Below are 16,251 nucleotides of genomic sequence, written 5' to 3'. Positions count from 1 at the left end.
TGCTTTTTTTGGGTTTCTGTGTAGCCTTGACTGTCCTGGACTCACTCTATAGACCAGGCTGGTCTTGAACTCACAGAGATCTGCCTGCCTTTGCCTTTCTGAGTGCTGAGATTACAGGCGTGCGCCACTCTGCCCGGCCATGTTGTGATTTTTCAATGCCATTCTCTAGGTAAGTGGAGGACATTGTATTTTGTTTGTTTGTTTGTTTGTTTGTTTGAGAAAGAGAAATACCCTGATCAAAGTTTTCTTTGAGGGAAAATCACACATGTGTAGGAGATGGCTCAGTGAAGGGAGGGTCCCTTTCAGAAGTCAAGGCCACTGTCATCTTGCGACCAGTGTCAGTAGCCTTGGAGACCATCAATCATCTTGACTTTGTAGTAGTTCGCAACCTTCCTCGTGCTGTGACTCTTTAACATGGTTTCTCATAGTGTGGTGACCCCAACTATAAGATTACTTCGTTACTACTTCATAGCTGTAATTGTACTGCTGCTGTGAATGGCGATTTGGGGATCTTATGTACAGCCCGCAGAAGGAGTCACCATGGTTTGGGGACGTAAGTGAAGCCTTTGTTCCTATACTATATGCTGGTGAGAATAAAAGGAAAGCAATTCATGTTTCCTTTTTCACTTTGACAGCCGGGAGGTCAGGGCCCAAGCAGTGATCCCGTTCCAGGGAACAGCTGTAATCCCTTTCTGGGCTCACTTTGCTTTGCATTGGCTCTCTAGGCTCACCGTTCCTTCACCTCAACTTCATCCCTTTTCATGCTGCTGCACTATGTCACGTCAGTGCGGTGTCTTCAGAGCAGGTGCTATATATGCTGGGCATGTCGGTACATGCCTTTAATCCCAGCACCTGGGAGGCAGAGGCAGATGGTCTCTGAGTTCGAGACCAGCCTGGTCCACAAAGTGAATTCCAGGACAGCCAGCGTTACCTAGAGAAACCCTGTCTCAACCTCTACCAACCCCCACCCAAAAAAGAGCAGGCTTTTTTGACATTCCCTTCAGAAACTGGAAGGAGGGGCCATTTATGGTGATTCCACAGATGTGGTCCTTATCTTGAAGGGTCCTCCTTCTCCTTGCTTTTTGAGGGCTAAGGACCACCAATGCAAGATGAATTCAGAGGCCCACAAATATGCTTTGGTTTAATCACCGTGTATTTATTTAATGTGTATCAGTGACATCAAGTCTAAACTTGCTTAGAAGGCTCAGGCAGATGCTTAAGTTTCCAAAGTTTAAAGAAAGGTCTAAGAGCTGGGGCTACAGTGCAGAATACTGTCCCAGCACATCCAACCATTGCATAAAAACAAACAAGAAACTGAAATAGGCATGACCTGGAGACTTGGAGGCTTCGAAGCTAGCTCAGCGAGCCAAGTGCTCACCGCGCAAGCATGATTCAGGACCCAGAACCCAAGGGGAAAATCTGGATGTGGTGGCATTCCCTTGTGATTCCAGCGCTGGGGAGGTGGAGACAAGAGGATCCCTGGGGCTCAGTGTTCAGCCAGCCCAACCAAACAGCGAACTCCAGTGAGAGACCTTATCTCAAGATGAATAGCAACTGAGGAAGATAACCAAAACTGACCTCTGGACCACACACACACACACACACACACACACACACACACACACACACACCACAATATCTAAGCAAAATGTTTGAATGGTTGGTAGAAACGGTGAGAGTTGATAACTATTCCACTCATATAATGACATTTGAAAAATTCTAACTCCACTGTGCCGCTCATTGGGTAGATGACCAAACTGAGTCCCCAAAAGGACAGATCACATATTTGTGAGTCTTTCCAGTTATTTTAATCCGTGGGGTGAAGAAGGGTTTCCCCTCCAACCTCACTCTACAGCCTGAGTTTAAGGGTCTCCTGGCTTGTGTACCTTACCTTTGACGCTACGTGGGGACAGTGGTTCTGTCCTCTCAGGAGCAAGAATGACAGAAGATGACAGAGGACAAAACCGGAGGCCTGGCTGGCCTTCGGGTGCTCAGGAGCTTAAGGATGGCCGTGGTGGCCACTGGGTGGCCGTGGGGACAATGTGGAGTGTGTACACTGTGCACTGGCATGTCAGCCTTCCTGGGTAGGGCATGTGACACAGCGTGCAGAAAGGTGACCTTCACTTGAGTGTGAACTGATGGACCAGCTGTGCCTGAGGCGGCTAGGTGCGCCAGTGGCAGGGAAGTGAAGTGGGCCGTTGAGCCTATCATTCACTTTGCGTTAGAAAGCTCTCTCGATGTCCCCCAATTCAACCAGAACCTGTTCGTGAGAATCCCAGCTCTGGGGCTGGAGAGATGGCCCAGTGATTAAGAGCATTCACTGCTCTTCCAGAGGACCCGGGTTCAATTCTCAGCATCCACATGGTGGCTCACAACTGTCTGTGACTCCATGATCTGACACTCTTGCCAGACATACCTGCACACAAAACACCAACGCACAAAAAATAAAAATATATTAAAGAAAAGAGAGTCCCAGCTCTGACACATTCACCAAGGGTGTCCCAATGTCTCTTCTGTTTCTTTTTCTTAGGTGTGTGTTACACATCTTCACGTGTGGCTGTTTATACCTCTTTGTGTGTGTTATACATCTTCGTGTTGTGTGTCTTCCTCAGGGTGTTTTTCTGAGGCAAGGTTTCCTGTGGAACCTGAAACTCACCAGTGTCTGGGCTGACTGGCCAGTGAGCACTACATATGCCCCTGTCTCCACTCCACAGCACTGGGATCACAAGCATGTACCACCACACCCAGACTTTATGTGGGTGCTGGGAATCTAGTTCCTCGTGCTTGCATTCCACACACTTTCCTCACCGAGCCATCTCCCTTGCTCTGCCCTCTCATTCCTTTGACATCTTCAGTGATTGAGGAGTTCACCTCTTCCTAGTATATCCCTTCCTACCATTGGATTCCACCAAGTCTACTGGAGACTAAAGGAGCTCACCCCAGGGGGTGCTTCAGGTAAACACCATACACCCACTCACTCGTGGATATGTTGGAGGCACCTCCACCGGCAGCCTCTGCCCAAATTCAAGGTGCCTCAGCGGAAAAGGCAGGCATAAGCTCTGCCCTTGAGGAGTTTCCTTTCCATGATGCCATACCTGGCTTTCACACAGTTGCTGGGGCTCTGGACTCAGATATCCGGACATACAAGTGCGCTGCCAGCTGCACATCAACATCTCAGCTCCCCACTTTATTTTAAGTTGTTAGCCTGGTTTGCGTAGTCTTACTGCGCAGGTGGGATAACCTCACTCACTGTTCTCCTGCTGCCACATCTGGGATTGCAGGAATGTGTCCGCACAGCTGGCTTTCGCTGTTTTTCAGATGAAGAAGGGAGCTTAGAGCGGCACTGGAAGGCAGCAGCCCCAATGCCTATGCTCCTCCCTGTGCTCAGAGCACCTAGACTCACCAGGTCAGCCAGGCAGGAGCCAGGCCTGCTACCAGCTCTGTGGCCTTTCGCACCACCCTTCCCAGCCAGAGGTCGTGCAGGAATCTTGGCACGGGCACATGTGAGAAAACTTGAATGTGTGGCCTCCTGTCCACCCCACCAGGCCCATCCCAGGGGACAGCAGGTGAGGTCAGCCCACCCTGTGAGCTGAGGCCATCAGTACGACTGGGAGGCAGCTTGGGCCAGTGGGGTAGGTTCTAGGGAGAAGCCCAGGTAAGCCTTCTGTCTGTCCGAAGCGTCATTGCGGTGTCCAGCCTGATCTCCTGGGAATGGCAGCAGTGGGCAGGCCGACAGAAGGGCACTGCATGCTGAATGCCAGGTCTCAAAAAGCCTGTGCAATAGTAACTACTAGGGTCCAGAAACATCTAGGAGAAAAGTCCCTGGCATGCCTGTGAGGGGGTTCCCTAACTGTGTGTGCCACACCGAGGCAGTAGGATCTTGAACTAAATAAAAAGGAGAGGGCAGGCTGAGTACCAGCATTCGTCTCTCTGCTTCCTGCTTGTGGATGCCTCAACCGCTGCCCCTGCTGCCATGACATCCCTGTGAACCCTTTGTCAGGTATTTTGTCATAGCAACAAAAAGTAAGGAGCACATCTTGTTTGTGGTGTCAGGACGAGGTGAGTGTGTGTGAGCCCCTGTAGTTCCGGGCGTTAAACCTGGGCTTTCCACATGCTGGGCCAGGCCTGTCCCACGGTCCACATGCATAATCCAGGTAGCTTTTTGTTTTGGTTTGGTTTGGTTTTCGTTTTGGTTTTTTTCAAGACAGGGTTTCTCTGTGTAGCCCTGACTGCCCTGGAACTCATTCTGTAGACTAGGCTGGCCTCCAACTCAAGAGATCTGCCTGCCTCTGCCTCTAGAGTGCTGGGATTACAGGTGTGTGCCACCACCGCTGGGCCCCAGGTAGTTTTGTTTTGTTTTTCTAAATCAGCTTTACTGAGGTGTAATTTACATGAAGTCAGAGCTATCTCATTCAGCCTTCCCCATCCCCTTAGGACCCCATGCTGTGCTAGTCACAAATGAACAAGACCATCATTCTTGGGCTACAAAGTGTCTCCTCCCCCTCACAGAATGAAATCGTTTGACCTATAGTTCCTGGCTCTGCTCACCCTGCTCAGTGGAGTAGGCCCCGGACTTGTCCACGTGGGGAGCGGCAGCGCAGGCCACTTAGAGAGAACACGCTAACTGGGATTGTCATGGGCTTCTGAAACCTCAAAGCCTGATCTCTGTGACACACCTCCTCCAACAAAGCCACACTTCCTAAACCTTCTCAAACAGCTCTACCAACCAGGCACCAAGTGTTTAAATAGAGAAGACGGTGGGGACTGTTCTCACTCAAACCACCACCAAACATGTAGAAAGAACCGCAGGGAACCCGAGTGCTTCCAGGAGGGCCGCAAAACCCAGGACCTGAAAGAAGCAAACTGGGGTCCTGACCTTATGCCCATAACCCTGTGACCGTGACCCCAGCTCACTAACGAGAGATGCTGGACACGCACTGTGACGGCTTTGCATCTAGTGGCTGTAACCTGCAGCTCACAGATCCTGTGAGGCTCAGAGCAGCTGTGAATACAACCCCAACACAAATCCCAGACTCACCTAAAACAGCATGAGATGTTTACCATTTCTTTTCTCTTGTCACTTTGTAAATGGCAACCTCTGGTGGCAATGTCAGAAGGTCAGGCATAGCTGTAGGAAAAAGAGCCAGAACCCAGAAAGACTGGAGGAGGGACTGCCGGAGAGTGAGAGGTGCCCATTGGCGGCCGGGACAGGCACCAGCCTTGCTTTGTGTCAGTTTTCACCATGTTCAATCCTGCCTTTCCTCCCCTGGGCTTCTGTAGCTGGAGAGTATCAGCAGGGTGAGGAGGAGCGAGGAACCGCTTTCTAAGGCTCAGCATGGCAGGGTTCCCAGGGGAGGTCCTGTGGGGAGAGGAGTAGCAAGGTCATCTATTGTTTTCCCTGGCCATCGGGACACCGTGGCTCTGACCCCTGTGCTCTGTGATGTGAGCGGGCTGTGCATCAGCTCTCCACTGGACTCCTCAGGCTGAGAGGGTCTGAGAGGCCCTTGGCTTCCTGTGCCCCTAGCAGGGGACACCTGCTGACTTTTTTTTTTTTTTTTAATCTTTTTGGTCCACCTCATCCTTGTGTCTTGAGTTTGTGCTTGTTCCCTCCTGGCCTCAAGACGGCTGCTTCTGCTCCAGCCTTTACGTTGTCAAATGCAAACAAAGACAGGAAGCAGTGCCTTAGATAGTGTTCTGAGAAAGGACTCTGTCTGTCTCTTTTGTTAATAAAAAACGATCTTTCCCGGAAGCACCTCCACCCCAGCAGATGTCCTCTGTGAGTGTACCCGTGCACGCACATGTGCATGCCACACGTGGCTGCGTGTGTGTGCAAGTGCGCGCATGCATACGTGCATGTCTCCGCAGGGTTGATGTATGTGCATACAGATGTGTGGGCATGAGAGTGTGCCTGTGTGTGCATGAAGGAGCTCTCTGCCTTGTTATGGGAGACAGGCTCTCTCACCAGAACTTGGGGCTCACTAATTAGGCCGTCCTCCGAACCCCATAAATCCATCCTCCCCAGCCCTAGAACCAGAAGCACACACCACTTTGCCCCGTTTTTTGTTTGTTTGTTTGTTTGTTTATGCTGGTTCCAGAGATTGGACATAGATCCTCACGCTTGTCTAGCAAGCACTGGCTGACTGAGCCATCTGCTCAGGCCCCACATGCCCCCTCTCCAAAGAAAAGAACACAGCCCAGAAGCTGATAAGCAAGTACAAGGCCTGTAAGGCTGGGGTTGGCATGGCTATGTCCGACCAGAGTCCCTGCCCTGGCCTGATGTTTACGGGCGCCCGCTGAGGGCTCTGTGGGAGAAGTTAAGCTCCACCAGGCCCACAGCTTAGCCGGACCCTTCAGCACATACAGGGCGCCAGCCAGGTGGCAGCCCAGACGCATTGCAGGAACCAGGTGCAGAGCTCAAGTGGGGCCAGCTTCCCAACCACCAACCTGGAGGTCCAGCACCTCCAGGAGGCAAAGGCCTCCCTGGGGTTTCCGGGAAGAAGCTGCCTCTGCTAGCTCAACATGGACAGGCTGCTGGAATGGCTGGGCATGTCTGCTGTTGCAGTGGTCACTCAGTACCCCTGAGGTTTACTAGAACACACTGTGTCCACCTTCAGTCAGGAGTGCTTGGAGTGGCTGGTGGCCAGCCCTCCTGTCCCGGAGAGCAGGGTCTCTGCGCAGAGCCAGCAAGCACTCAGCTTCCTGGTTGTCTTGTCTACTCCCTGACCCTCTAAGGTGACAACGAGGGCCCCACCCACCCTCCTGTACCTGGGCCCCTTCCTCATGACTCCAGGGACTCCATTCACACTGTCCCTTTAAGCAGTGTGCAGCCTTCATGCCCCATGTGATCCCTCCCAACTCCACTGCACAAGGACAGATGAGCTCCACCTGCAGGTGACCAGGGTAAATACATGTTAGCAGAGACAGCCTGAGTCCACACTGTCATGTGAAGGTTCCAGCCTCTTTGGCATGATGTGGCTTCTGCTTGGATGTCTGCAAAGCCCCGGGGGAAATGTTCCCTGGTTCTGTACCACCCTTAACATGTCCGTAGCCAGTTTGCCTTATCTCAGGCATTCTTTGGGCATCTGCAGTTGGCTAACTCCTGTTTCATTTTCCTAACTTTGATGACCACCTTGCCCAGGCCCAGGTTGGCTCTGCATGACCTCTAGTGCCAATGCCGTGTCCTCTCACATGACATCTTCCTGGTGGCCTGCGGCTCTTAGATCTCCACCCTGTCTAAAAAACAAAACAACAACAAAACAAAACAATAGCAACAAAAAGCATGGTGGATGGCTCCTGAGGAATGAGACCAGAGGCTGACCTCTGGCCTGCACACACCCATACAAACGTGCAAGCATGAAGATATGTCAGTTCCCCCTTTGTCTTCCCCTTCCCTCTCTCCTTCCCCCTCTTTCCTCAGCTGCATCTCCAGTCTCTGCTGCCAGGCCTGGTTCAGTGTGCTTTATGCCTTCACGGGGAGCAGCAGGCCAGCCTGCCATCGCCAGAGAGTCACTCTCTCTGAGTAGTGCTCCGAGCCGAAAGGCCGTGTGGAACACAGCACAGTCCCCTGGATGAGTTTGCGCCCCTTGTGAGCTGGGAGAGCAGAGGTTCTTGTGCAGGAATTGTTGGCCAAGGACTATGAGAATGCCCCCTTCCTTGCTAACTGGGATTTTTCCTGCAAGGCATCGAGCGCCAAGCAGAGAGCATCAAGAGTTGCCACAGGGTTCCCACACAAAGCCCCTTTTATTTTCTCAGCAACATGAAGGTCAATCAGAAAGTTGCTGCTCCACTTTCAAAGCCTTCAGCTGGTGAGGCCCCTTAATGGGTTTCTAAGGCTTAGGAGGAGGAAATCTCTCTCTCTCTCTCTCTCTCTCTCTCTCTCTCTCTCTCACACACACACACACACACACACGCTCTGGGCACATGGCTTGGCACCTGCATCTCTGTGGGCAATGCCTACTTCCCTACCTATGATTGACAGTCCTCAAGAGTTCTAATTATTTGGGGTGCTGAAGTGTGCTTCCTTTCTCCAACAGAGACATCACAGCTCCCACCAGCAAGCCTTCTTCCCACTAAGTGGTAATCCAGAGAGGTCATCTCCTAAGGAGGAGAAGGGGCAGACAAACCCTGTCCCCAAATTTCCCAGAGATACTTTCTCAGCCCCCTCCCCCTTTTTTCCACTGCCAAGTGACAGGGAACCAAGCTCTTCATCTTTGAGGCAGCAGTTAGAAGGCCAGTTGGCTATAGGGACCAAAGTGTAGTGTCCAATGTAGGACCATAGGGCCAGAGAGAGATAGCATCATTCCCTCTACTCCCTGGGCACAGATGTCTCCTCCCCAGCACACACATATGGCTCGTCCATCATTTGGAAGATTTACCTGTCTAAGTCTGCATGTCCAAAAACATGTAGCCTTGCTGTACCCTGGCTTGGAGACTCCCAGAGATTATAACACTTCAAGAGGAAGGACCCCTTACGCTGGAGGCTCTGAACACAGAGCCTCAGCCCTTACAGAGATGGAGGGCCAGGAGTTCAAAGTTATCAAATTTGAGGCCACCTTGGGCTACATGTTCTAGAAAGTGGAGGGTGAGGAGGAGACAGTATGTCAGCCTGCCTACGAAGAGCAGGCACATGGGCGTCTTGTTTGTCACTGTACCTGGGAGCTGGGAGCTGAGGCAGTAGAGAGAAAGAAGGACAGAGAGTGGGAGGAAAAAGAGAGACGAAGTGGGGAGGCGTCAGCAGTGGCAGTGATGTGAGCTGCTGAGGGCTCCCTGGGAAATCTGGGGTAAATGTAGGTATGGGAGGCTCTGGAGAGCCTGAGGTCAGCATGCCCTGTGCGGGGCGTGAGCTGGGCAGCTGCTCACTGACTCTGTGTCCTTGGAGGTGAGGGAAGATTAGCCTTCCTTCTGTAAGAGCAGATAAAGGGACCACAGAGACGGTCACACAGCCCAAGTCACACAGCCACTCCACAGGAGGATGGGACTTGGAGGGTAGGTCTGGGTAGAGCCCAGTCCAGGCCTGTCACCCTTCTCTTGCAGTTTCCCGGAGGCCACACAGTGTGGTCTTCACTGGAAATGAGCAGGTCCCCAGCACTGGAGGTGCTGGGGAAGGTTGTCCTTGAGGATGTGGGAGGGGCTGAACCACTATCAGGGACCTGAAGGGGCTTCCTGACCGCTGACCTCTGCAGTAACAGCATGCTGGAGCTCAGCCCTGCTCAGAAGGCCCTGGCCCCTCTTCCTTCTGTCCCCAAGAGAAGGCTGGCTGGGGAAGCAGAACCTGGGCTAGACACTATACCAGGAGCAAGAAGGCTGAGCTGTGGCTGGAGAGAACAAAGAAAGGGCATGCCTACCCAGAATGGCACCCGCAGAAGCTGGAATGAGCAAACACAGCGCCTTCCCTATGGAACTGTGGAATCTAGAATGTTCTACCTGGCAGGGACAGCATGATTTCTGTAATTACCCACTCAGACAGCTCTCTAATATGACAGGCTCATACTATATTTTTTTAGCTACTCTTTCCTTTCCTTTTTTTTCCTTTTCTTTTCCCTATCCTTTTCCCTTTCCTTTCCTTTTTCTTTCTTTTCTTTTCTTTTTCTTTCTGTTTTTTTTTTTTCCTCATTAGCACTAATTCACAATAGTACCTATGATATCAAGAGCCTGGAATATGTGTTATTCTTTTCTAATGTAAATTAAAATAAACATACAACTGCTAAACTTAAAAACTTCATCTCCTAGTCAGGCATGTGGTGGATGACTTTAATCCCAGCACTTGGGAGGCAGAGGCCGCCAGATCTCTGTGAGTTCAAGGCCAGCCTGGTCTACAAAGTGAGTTCCAGGACAGCCAGAACTACCCAGTGAGACCCTGTCTCACCAAACAAACAAACAAACAAACAAACAAACAAACAAAAAACTTCTTGACATTTTGGCTACGATCAAGTCCAGTGCTTGTGAGCTGGGTCTTACACAGAGCCTCTGCTGAGAGCTGCTGTGTGTGGTCTCGGCTGGGCTCACTGTGACACTGGTAGGGCTTCCCTGCAGGAGGCTTGGCCCCAGAGAAGGCTGCCAGGGATCCTCCACTCGCCCTCCATATGCATCAAAGGTGAACCCTCGGACCAGTCATCGACATAGGACAGTGCAGGGCTGGCTGCTGAGAGCCTACTCTAGGCTCTAGAGCACGGACTCTCCAACGTCAGGGTGTTTTTGTGTCACTTGCCGGTAGGCAAGGAACCTGGGTCAGCTTGCTGAGTGTTAGACTGCACTCCAAAAATGTTGCCCCGGAATTGTTAAGCCCAGACTGGGACCCAGGAAGTGCATTTTAAATAGTGACACGGAAACTCAGGCACCTCCTCCACCGTCAGTGATTCTGCTGTAGGTGATCTTTGGAGTCCTCGAACACTGAGGACTTCATTCAAGACTCAAAAGGCCCAACACTCTATATGCCGTCTCTATAACACGCTCAGCTGTGTCGCTTAACCATTCTGGGCCTGAGGATGGCAGTGACAGACCGCAGAACTAAGAGTTGTGGGGTCATGCTCACGGGGAAGAAGTTCTGGAAAGAATCAGAGGAGGAGGTGGGAAATGTGGCTTCCTTCTTGAGCACGAGGCAATGCCCTGACCCATGCCTCTGGCATCGTCCTCAGTCTTTGTGAGACACCCAGCCTCCTTAATCAGGGCTGAGTGAAATGAGTTTGGACAGGCAGGGCACAGTTACATATGTGGCTGACTTGCTGCATCACACGTCATTGTCATTGGTGGCTAGAGGAGCCCACACTCTTTCTAGAAGATTGTTGGGTATGCGAACCATACACAGGATGCTGTGAACATCCTCAAGCCAGACTGTCAGAGACACGCATGCTCCTGGTGGTGCCATCACCTCTCATCTCTACATGAAGGTGGGTGTGCCCAAGGAAGGAATCACTTGCTCCCTGCATCTGACTGCCTGGCTCCTTCACGAAGTAGCAGTCAGCCTAACCCTGCTTCTGCTGGTCTTTTGCAGATGTCCTGGCGACCGCAGTACCGCAGTTCCAAGTTCCGGAACGTGTACGGGAAGGTGGCCAACCGGGAGCACTGCTTTGACGGGATCCCCATCACCAAGAACGTGCACGACAACCACTTCTGTGCGGTCAATGCCCGCTTCCTGGCCATAGTCACAGAGAGCGCTGGAGGTGGCTCCTTCCTGGTCATCCCCCTGGAGCAGGTAAGTGGCCCTGTTTCCCAGAGACTCTGAACGAAGCAGGACCTGGGAGGCCTGAGATCTCTTTTCTGTGCTCCTCTGTGGGTCCCTGCCTGGAGGACTGGATTACACTTGTGTCTAGGGAAAGCTTAGGCCCTGCCATTGTATCTCAGTGTCTGTAGCAACTTTGGTATAGAGCTGGAGGAAAGCAGCTATGGCTACTTTGGGCTCTGAAAAAATAAAATAAAAACAAAAAACAAAAACAAAACAAACAAAAACCTGTCCACTTAGGGAACCGCCCTCTGCTGGGAGGCTGGCCACCATCTGCCAGGCCCTGGTGCCCATTTCCTGCCCGAAGGCTTTCACCACCGGGCTGCTTATGTGACTGCTACAGGTTAAACCCACTAAGCTTACTGCTGCCATTTTGTTGATTTTGTCACTCTAGCCATTCAGGCACAGTCCCAGGAGGCCTGTGGGAGGTCACGTGCCTCGTGCCTCGGGCAAAGTGCTTGCTGTCAGTTTCACTTGTTTATGCCTGTGCTCCCATTCCTGGCCTGACTCATCCCAGCTCCAGGGAGGAGGTGCTCACAGAAGGAAACACTGGTTCTAGAAATAGGCAGCTGGTGGTAAGAGCAATTTCCAGACTTTCCTCCCACAGAGGGAGCACAGCTTTGGGGACTGCACAGGACAGATCCTCTTTCCCACCACAAGGCCAGCTGCAGTGGCCCTGACGACAGCTGGATCTCAGAAAGGTGTAAGGAGCAGCGGCTTGACGCTGCAGGTATGGACTTTCCCACTTGCCAGCCAGGTGGCCTTACACGAGGCTCTCAGCATTTCTGCGTTTCTGCCCTTTGTTTCCCTGCACTGAGAAAGCAGGCTCATAACTCTGTCTTGTGCTGTCTTCAGTGCATGGGCCTCAAGTAGGACCAGACATGAGTGGTGTCCAGGAGCTGCACTGCAGAGCTACCCTGACAGTCACTCAGAGCCACGCAGTAGAGGTGGAGCTAGTTCCCTGGTCAGCTTTGCATTTGGACCTCTGAAATGCAGCTTGCCTCCATTTCCAAACCAGATGGCCTCAGATCTCTGCCCTGGGGCCAGCTTAGCTCCAGGCAGCTGCTCAGGCCTGGCCCCCCGGGTGGGTGGGACAAACTCATTGCTGGCACCTCGCCATGTTCATAACTCAGGAGTCAACACTCGGTGTCCTCCTGAGCTTTGGAATCACGAAATAAACGTTTACGTTGTCGAGGGTCTAGGGGGAGGGAGAAGGAAGAAAGGAGAGAGCCGGGCAGATGCTACACTGCTATAATCCCAGAACTTGGGAGGTTGAAGCAGGTACGTACGTGAGATTTTATCAAAGGAAGGAAAGGAGGAAGGGAATGGAAACAAGGAGAATGCTAGTATAGCAGAAAAAAATGAAAACATTTTAAAAGGTTTTTTAATATTGATTTTAAAATTATGCTCATTACTTTGTGTGTGTATGCATGTGTGTGTGTGTGTGGTGTGTGTGCATGCATGGTAAGTGTGCGTGCTGCGTGTCTGTGGTGTGTGTGTGTATGGATGTGTTTATGTGGTGCATGTGTGTATGGTATATATGACTATGTGTGTGTACAGTGTGTGTATATGTGTGTGGCGTGTATATGTATGTGGTGTGTATGTGTGTGTGCATGTGTGGTATGTGTATGTGTGTGGTGTGTGCGTGTGGTGTGTGCATGTGGTATGTATGTAAGTGTGGTATGTGTGTGTGTGTATATATGTGTGATGTGTTAGTGGTGTGTTAGTGGTGTGTGGGTGTGGTAGAGTTTGTGCCACGGTGCATGTGTGGGGTCAAAAGACAGCTTTCAGAAACCAGTTCCTTCCCTCTATCATATGGGTTCCAGATATTGAACTCAGGTCATCAAGGGTCGGCAGCAAGCACCTTACCACTGAGCCGTTTCACTGGCACCAGGAGAACTTTTTAAAATCATGCTCTGTGGAAGGGCTTGGTGTGTCAAAGCATCTCTGCAGATTATCAGGGAGATGATTGATACAATAGGATTTATTTTTAAACAGCTAAGTTCCTGTACTGCAGTGAGGCGCCTAAACAAAGTTAAAAGGAAACCGCATGCCTGAGCAGAATATTTTCAGTACATAACAAACGAAAGGTTGTGTTCTGGAACACAGAAAGTTCCAGGAAAAAAAAAATCAGCACAAAAGGAAAGTGGACAAAAGATCTGCATAAGCAATTCATAGATGACACAACATTTAATAGAGAGCAGGGAGGATTGTGAAACATGTGAGAACAGGTGTGCAGGGCCTGTGGCGAGATAACATGCGTGAGGCAACCGGAAGCTGCCTATTCACCTCTGAAGTACAGTCTACAGCTGGCCTTCCTCTCGGGAGTCTGTTCAGCAGGAAGGTCCTCAGATGTATTTACCACGTTAGCATGGCTGTGAGGGTGCAAACCTGTGATCCCAGCACTGAGGAGGCAGAATTGTCCCAGGACAATTAGCCTTTGGGCTAAATACCAAGTTCCAGGCCAGCAAAACTGTAGCAAGACCCTGTCTTCAATCAATCAATCAGTAAGATGTCAGACATGATAACACACAGCTAGACTTCCAGTGCTCAGGAGGCTGAGTCAGAAAGACCAAACATCTGAGGCCTGCCTGAGCTACACAGACGGATCCCGTCCCTAATGATGCACACACTCAAATGTTTGCAGCTTTTTTATTTTTAATTTTCTTAAAATGGGGTCTCACAATGTATAGCTCTGGCTGGAACTTTCTGTGTGGACCAGGCTGACCTTGAACTCACACTGATCTGCCTGCCTCTGCCTCCTGAGTACTGGGATTAAAGGTGTGTGCCATCACACCCAGCATGTTTGCAGCATTTTTAACTTTCGGGTTTATTATTATTATTTTCATCAGTTAAAAACCAAGTGTTCTCTGTCAAATTGTGTCTTAGTCAGTGTTCTATTGCTATGAAGAGACACCGTGACCAAGGCAACTCTGATTAAAAAAAAGCATTTAATTGGGGGCTTCCTTACAGTTTCAAAGGCTTAGTCCGTTTTTGTCATAGCAGGGAACATGGCCGCAGGGAGCATGGTTGGCAGGTAGGCGAGGTGCTAGAGAAGTGGCTAGGATCTACATCCTGATCCTCGAGCAGCAAGAGGGAGAACATGGACTTTTGAAACCTCAAAACCCATCTGCATACTTCCTCCAATAAGGGTACACCTATTTCAACAAGGTCACACCTCCTAATCCTTCTAATCCTATCAAAGAGCTCCACTCCCTGATAATTAAGCATTCAAATATATGTTCCTATGGGGACCATTCTTATACAAACCACCACAGGTTGCTTAAAGGCTTCTAAATTCTGCACTCTGTATAGAGAAGGCCCCTCCCCCGAAACAGTGACCCCGCACATGCACACACACGCACACACACACACACACACACACACACCCTCTCAACTTCATCTGTTCACATCCCTCGGGGTCCACTCACATGGAATGGGTATCCTGATTCCCAGGCATGCTGTAACAGTGAGAATTTGCACGCCTCCTGCAGGCCTATCATGGAGGAAGCACATGGGCCTAGCATGATGAGGTCTTGGTCTCGATACCCAGTGCTGCGTAGACCAAGTATGGTGGCTCATGGCACAGGCTTGCAATCCCAGTTGGAGGATCAGAAGTTCAAGGTTATTCTGTGCTACATAGTGACTTTGAGGCTGTTCTGGGCTAGGTCAGACCCTGTCTTTAAAAATAAAATTTTAGCCAGTAGTGGTGATATACACCTTTAGTCTCAGTACTGAGGAAGCAGAGGCAGGTGGATCTCTGTGAGTACAAGGCCAGCCTAGTCCACAAAGGGAGTCCAGAACAGCCAAGGCTACACAGAGAAACCCTGCCTCAAAAAACAAAAACTAAGTAAGTAAATAAATAAATAAAATCTTTAAAATATATATCAATGAACTAAAATAATAGCAAACTTATTTCACAAACTCCTAGAAAATATGTTTTTATGAAAACAATATTTTAATGAGAAATAGTATTTTCTAAAGCCAAAATGTTAATGAGGGTTTGTTGTGGGGCTGGGTGGTAAGAGTGCCCGTGTAGTGTGTAAAGAGCTCTTGGTTAGATTCCCTGCACTGGGAGAAAAGGTGAACGAGAAGAGAAGCATTGTTTTCTACTTCTCAGAGCCCCTTTCAATATTCCTCTGGCTTGACAAGGGACAGCTGGACTTTCACATCTGCTTGTGCATTCAGCTTGAAGCAGCATATACTCAGGAGAGACTGGACAAACAGGAATGTGGTATTTGAGTGCTGGACAAAGAGTAGTTTTGATCTCAGAAGTTCCATGAAAATGTTTTGTTTTTTATTTATATTTTATTATAAAATATAAATAAGGTGTCATGGCATGCATGTGAAGGTCTGAGGACAACTTACCACAACTGGTTCTCTCCAGACACCATGTGGGCCCAGAAATCAGACTCAGGTTATCAGGTTTGGTAGCAAGTGCCCTGGCCAGCTAAGACATCTGGTTGGTCCCTGGAAGGGTCTGGAAGAGCCCAAAGGACCACAGGTCACATTTTGGAAATCACCCATGCAGAAGGACACTAATGAGAGAAAATTGTGCTATTTTGAAAGAAAAAAAACGCATGTTTGGTCTCATTAAAAGCATGAATGTACTGGTGGTGGTGTCACACATCTTTGATCCCAGCACTTCGGAGGCAGAGGCATTCGGATCTCTGTGAGCTCAAGGCCAGCCTGGTATACAAAGCAAGTCCAGGACAGCCAGGGCTACACAGAGAACCCCTGTTTCAGGGGAAAAAATAAAAACAAACAGATAAACAAGTAAAAAACCAAAAAACACTTACATATCTAGAAAACAAAACAAAACAAAAGAACACTAGTCAGTGATTAAAAGTAATTAGCTCTACTTTTAGGATTTTCTTCTTTCTCCGTGATTCTGTTTTTCAATGAGTATTTAAAGCATTCTAGGTAGAAAAAGCACTGTGATTTTTGGGGGGAAAAGAAAAAAAGAGAGCTGAAAACACAGCTCAGCCTAGCATGCAGGAAGCCCTGGTTCAGCCCCTGGTGGTGCATGTCTC

General features: G+C 50.0%; 1 protein-coding gene across 1 annotated transcript in view; it reads left to right on the top strand.

Annotated features, from left to right (window-relative positions):
• Nucleotides 1-16,251, top strand: part of Coro2b (coronin 2B) — a 105,062-nt gene that overhangs the window by 31,927 nt on the left and 56,884 nt on the right. Inside the window, exon 2 of the mRNA XM_055597051.1 lies at nt 10,991-11,191. Coding sequence (XP_055453026.1) covers nt 10,991-11,191 — 201 coding nt within the window. The remainder of the gene's footprint in view (nt 1-10,990; nt 11,192-16,251) is intronic.

This window comes from Psammomys obesus, unplaced genomic scaffold (genome assembly GCF_907164565.1).
Source record: "Psammomys obesus unplaced genomic scaffold, mPsaObe1.curated_primary_1811, whole genome shotgun sequence".
NCBI lineage: Eukaryota > Metazoa > Chordata > Mammalia > Rodentia > Muridae > Psammomys > Psammomys obesus.
Note: the sequence above shows the minus strand (reverse complement) of the source record. Positions and strands in the feature narration are given on the sequence as shown.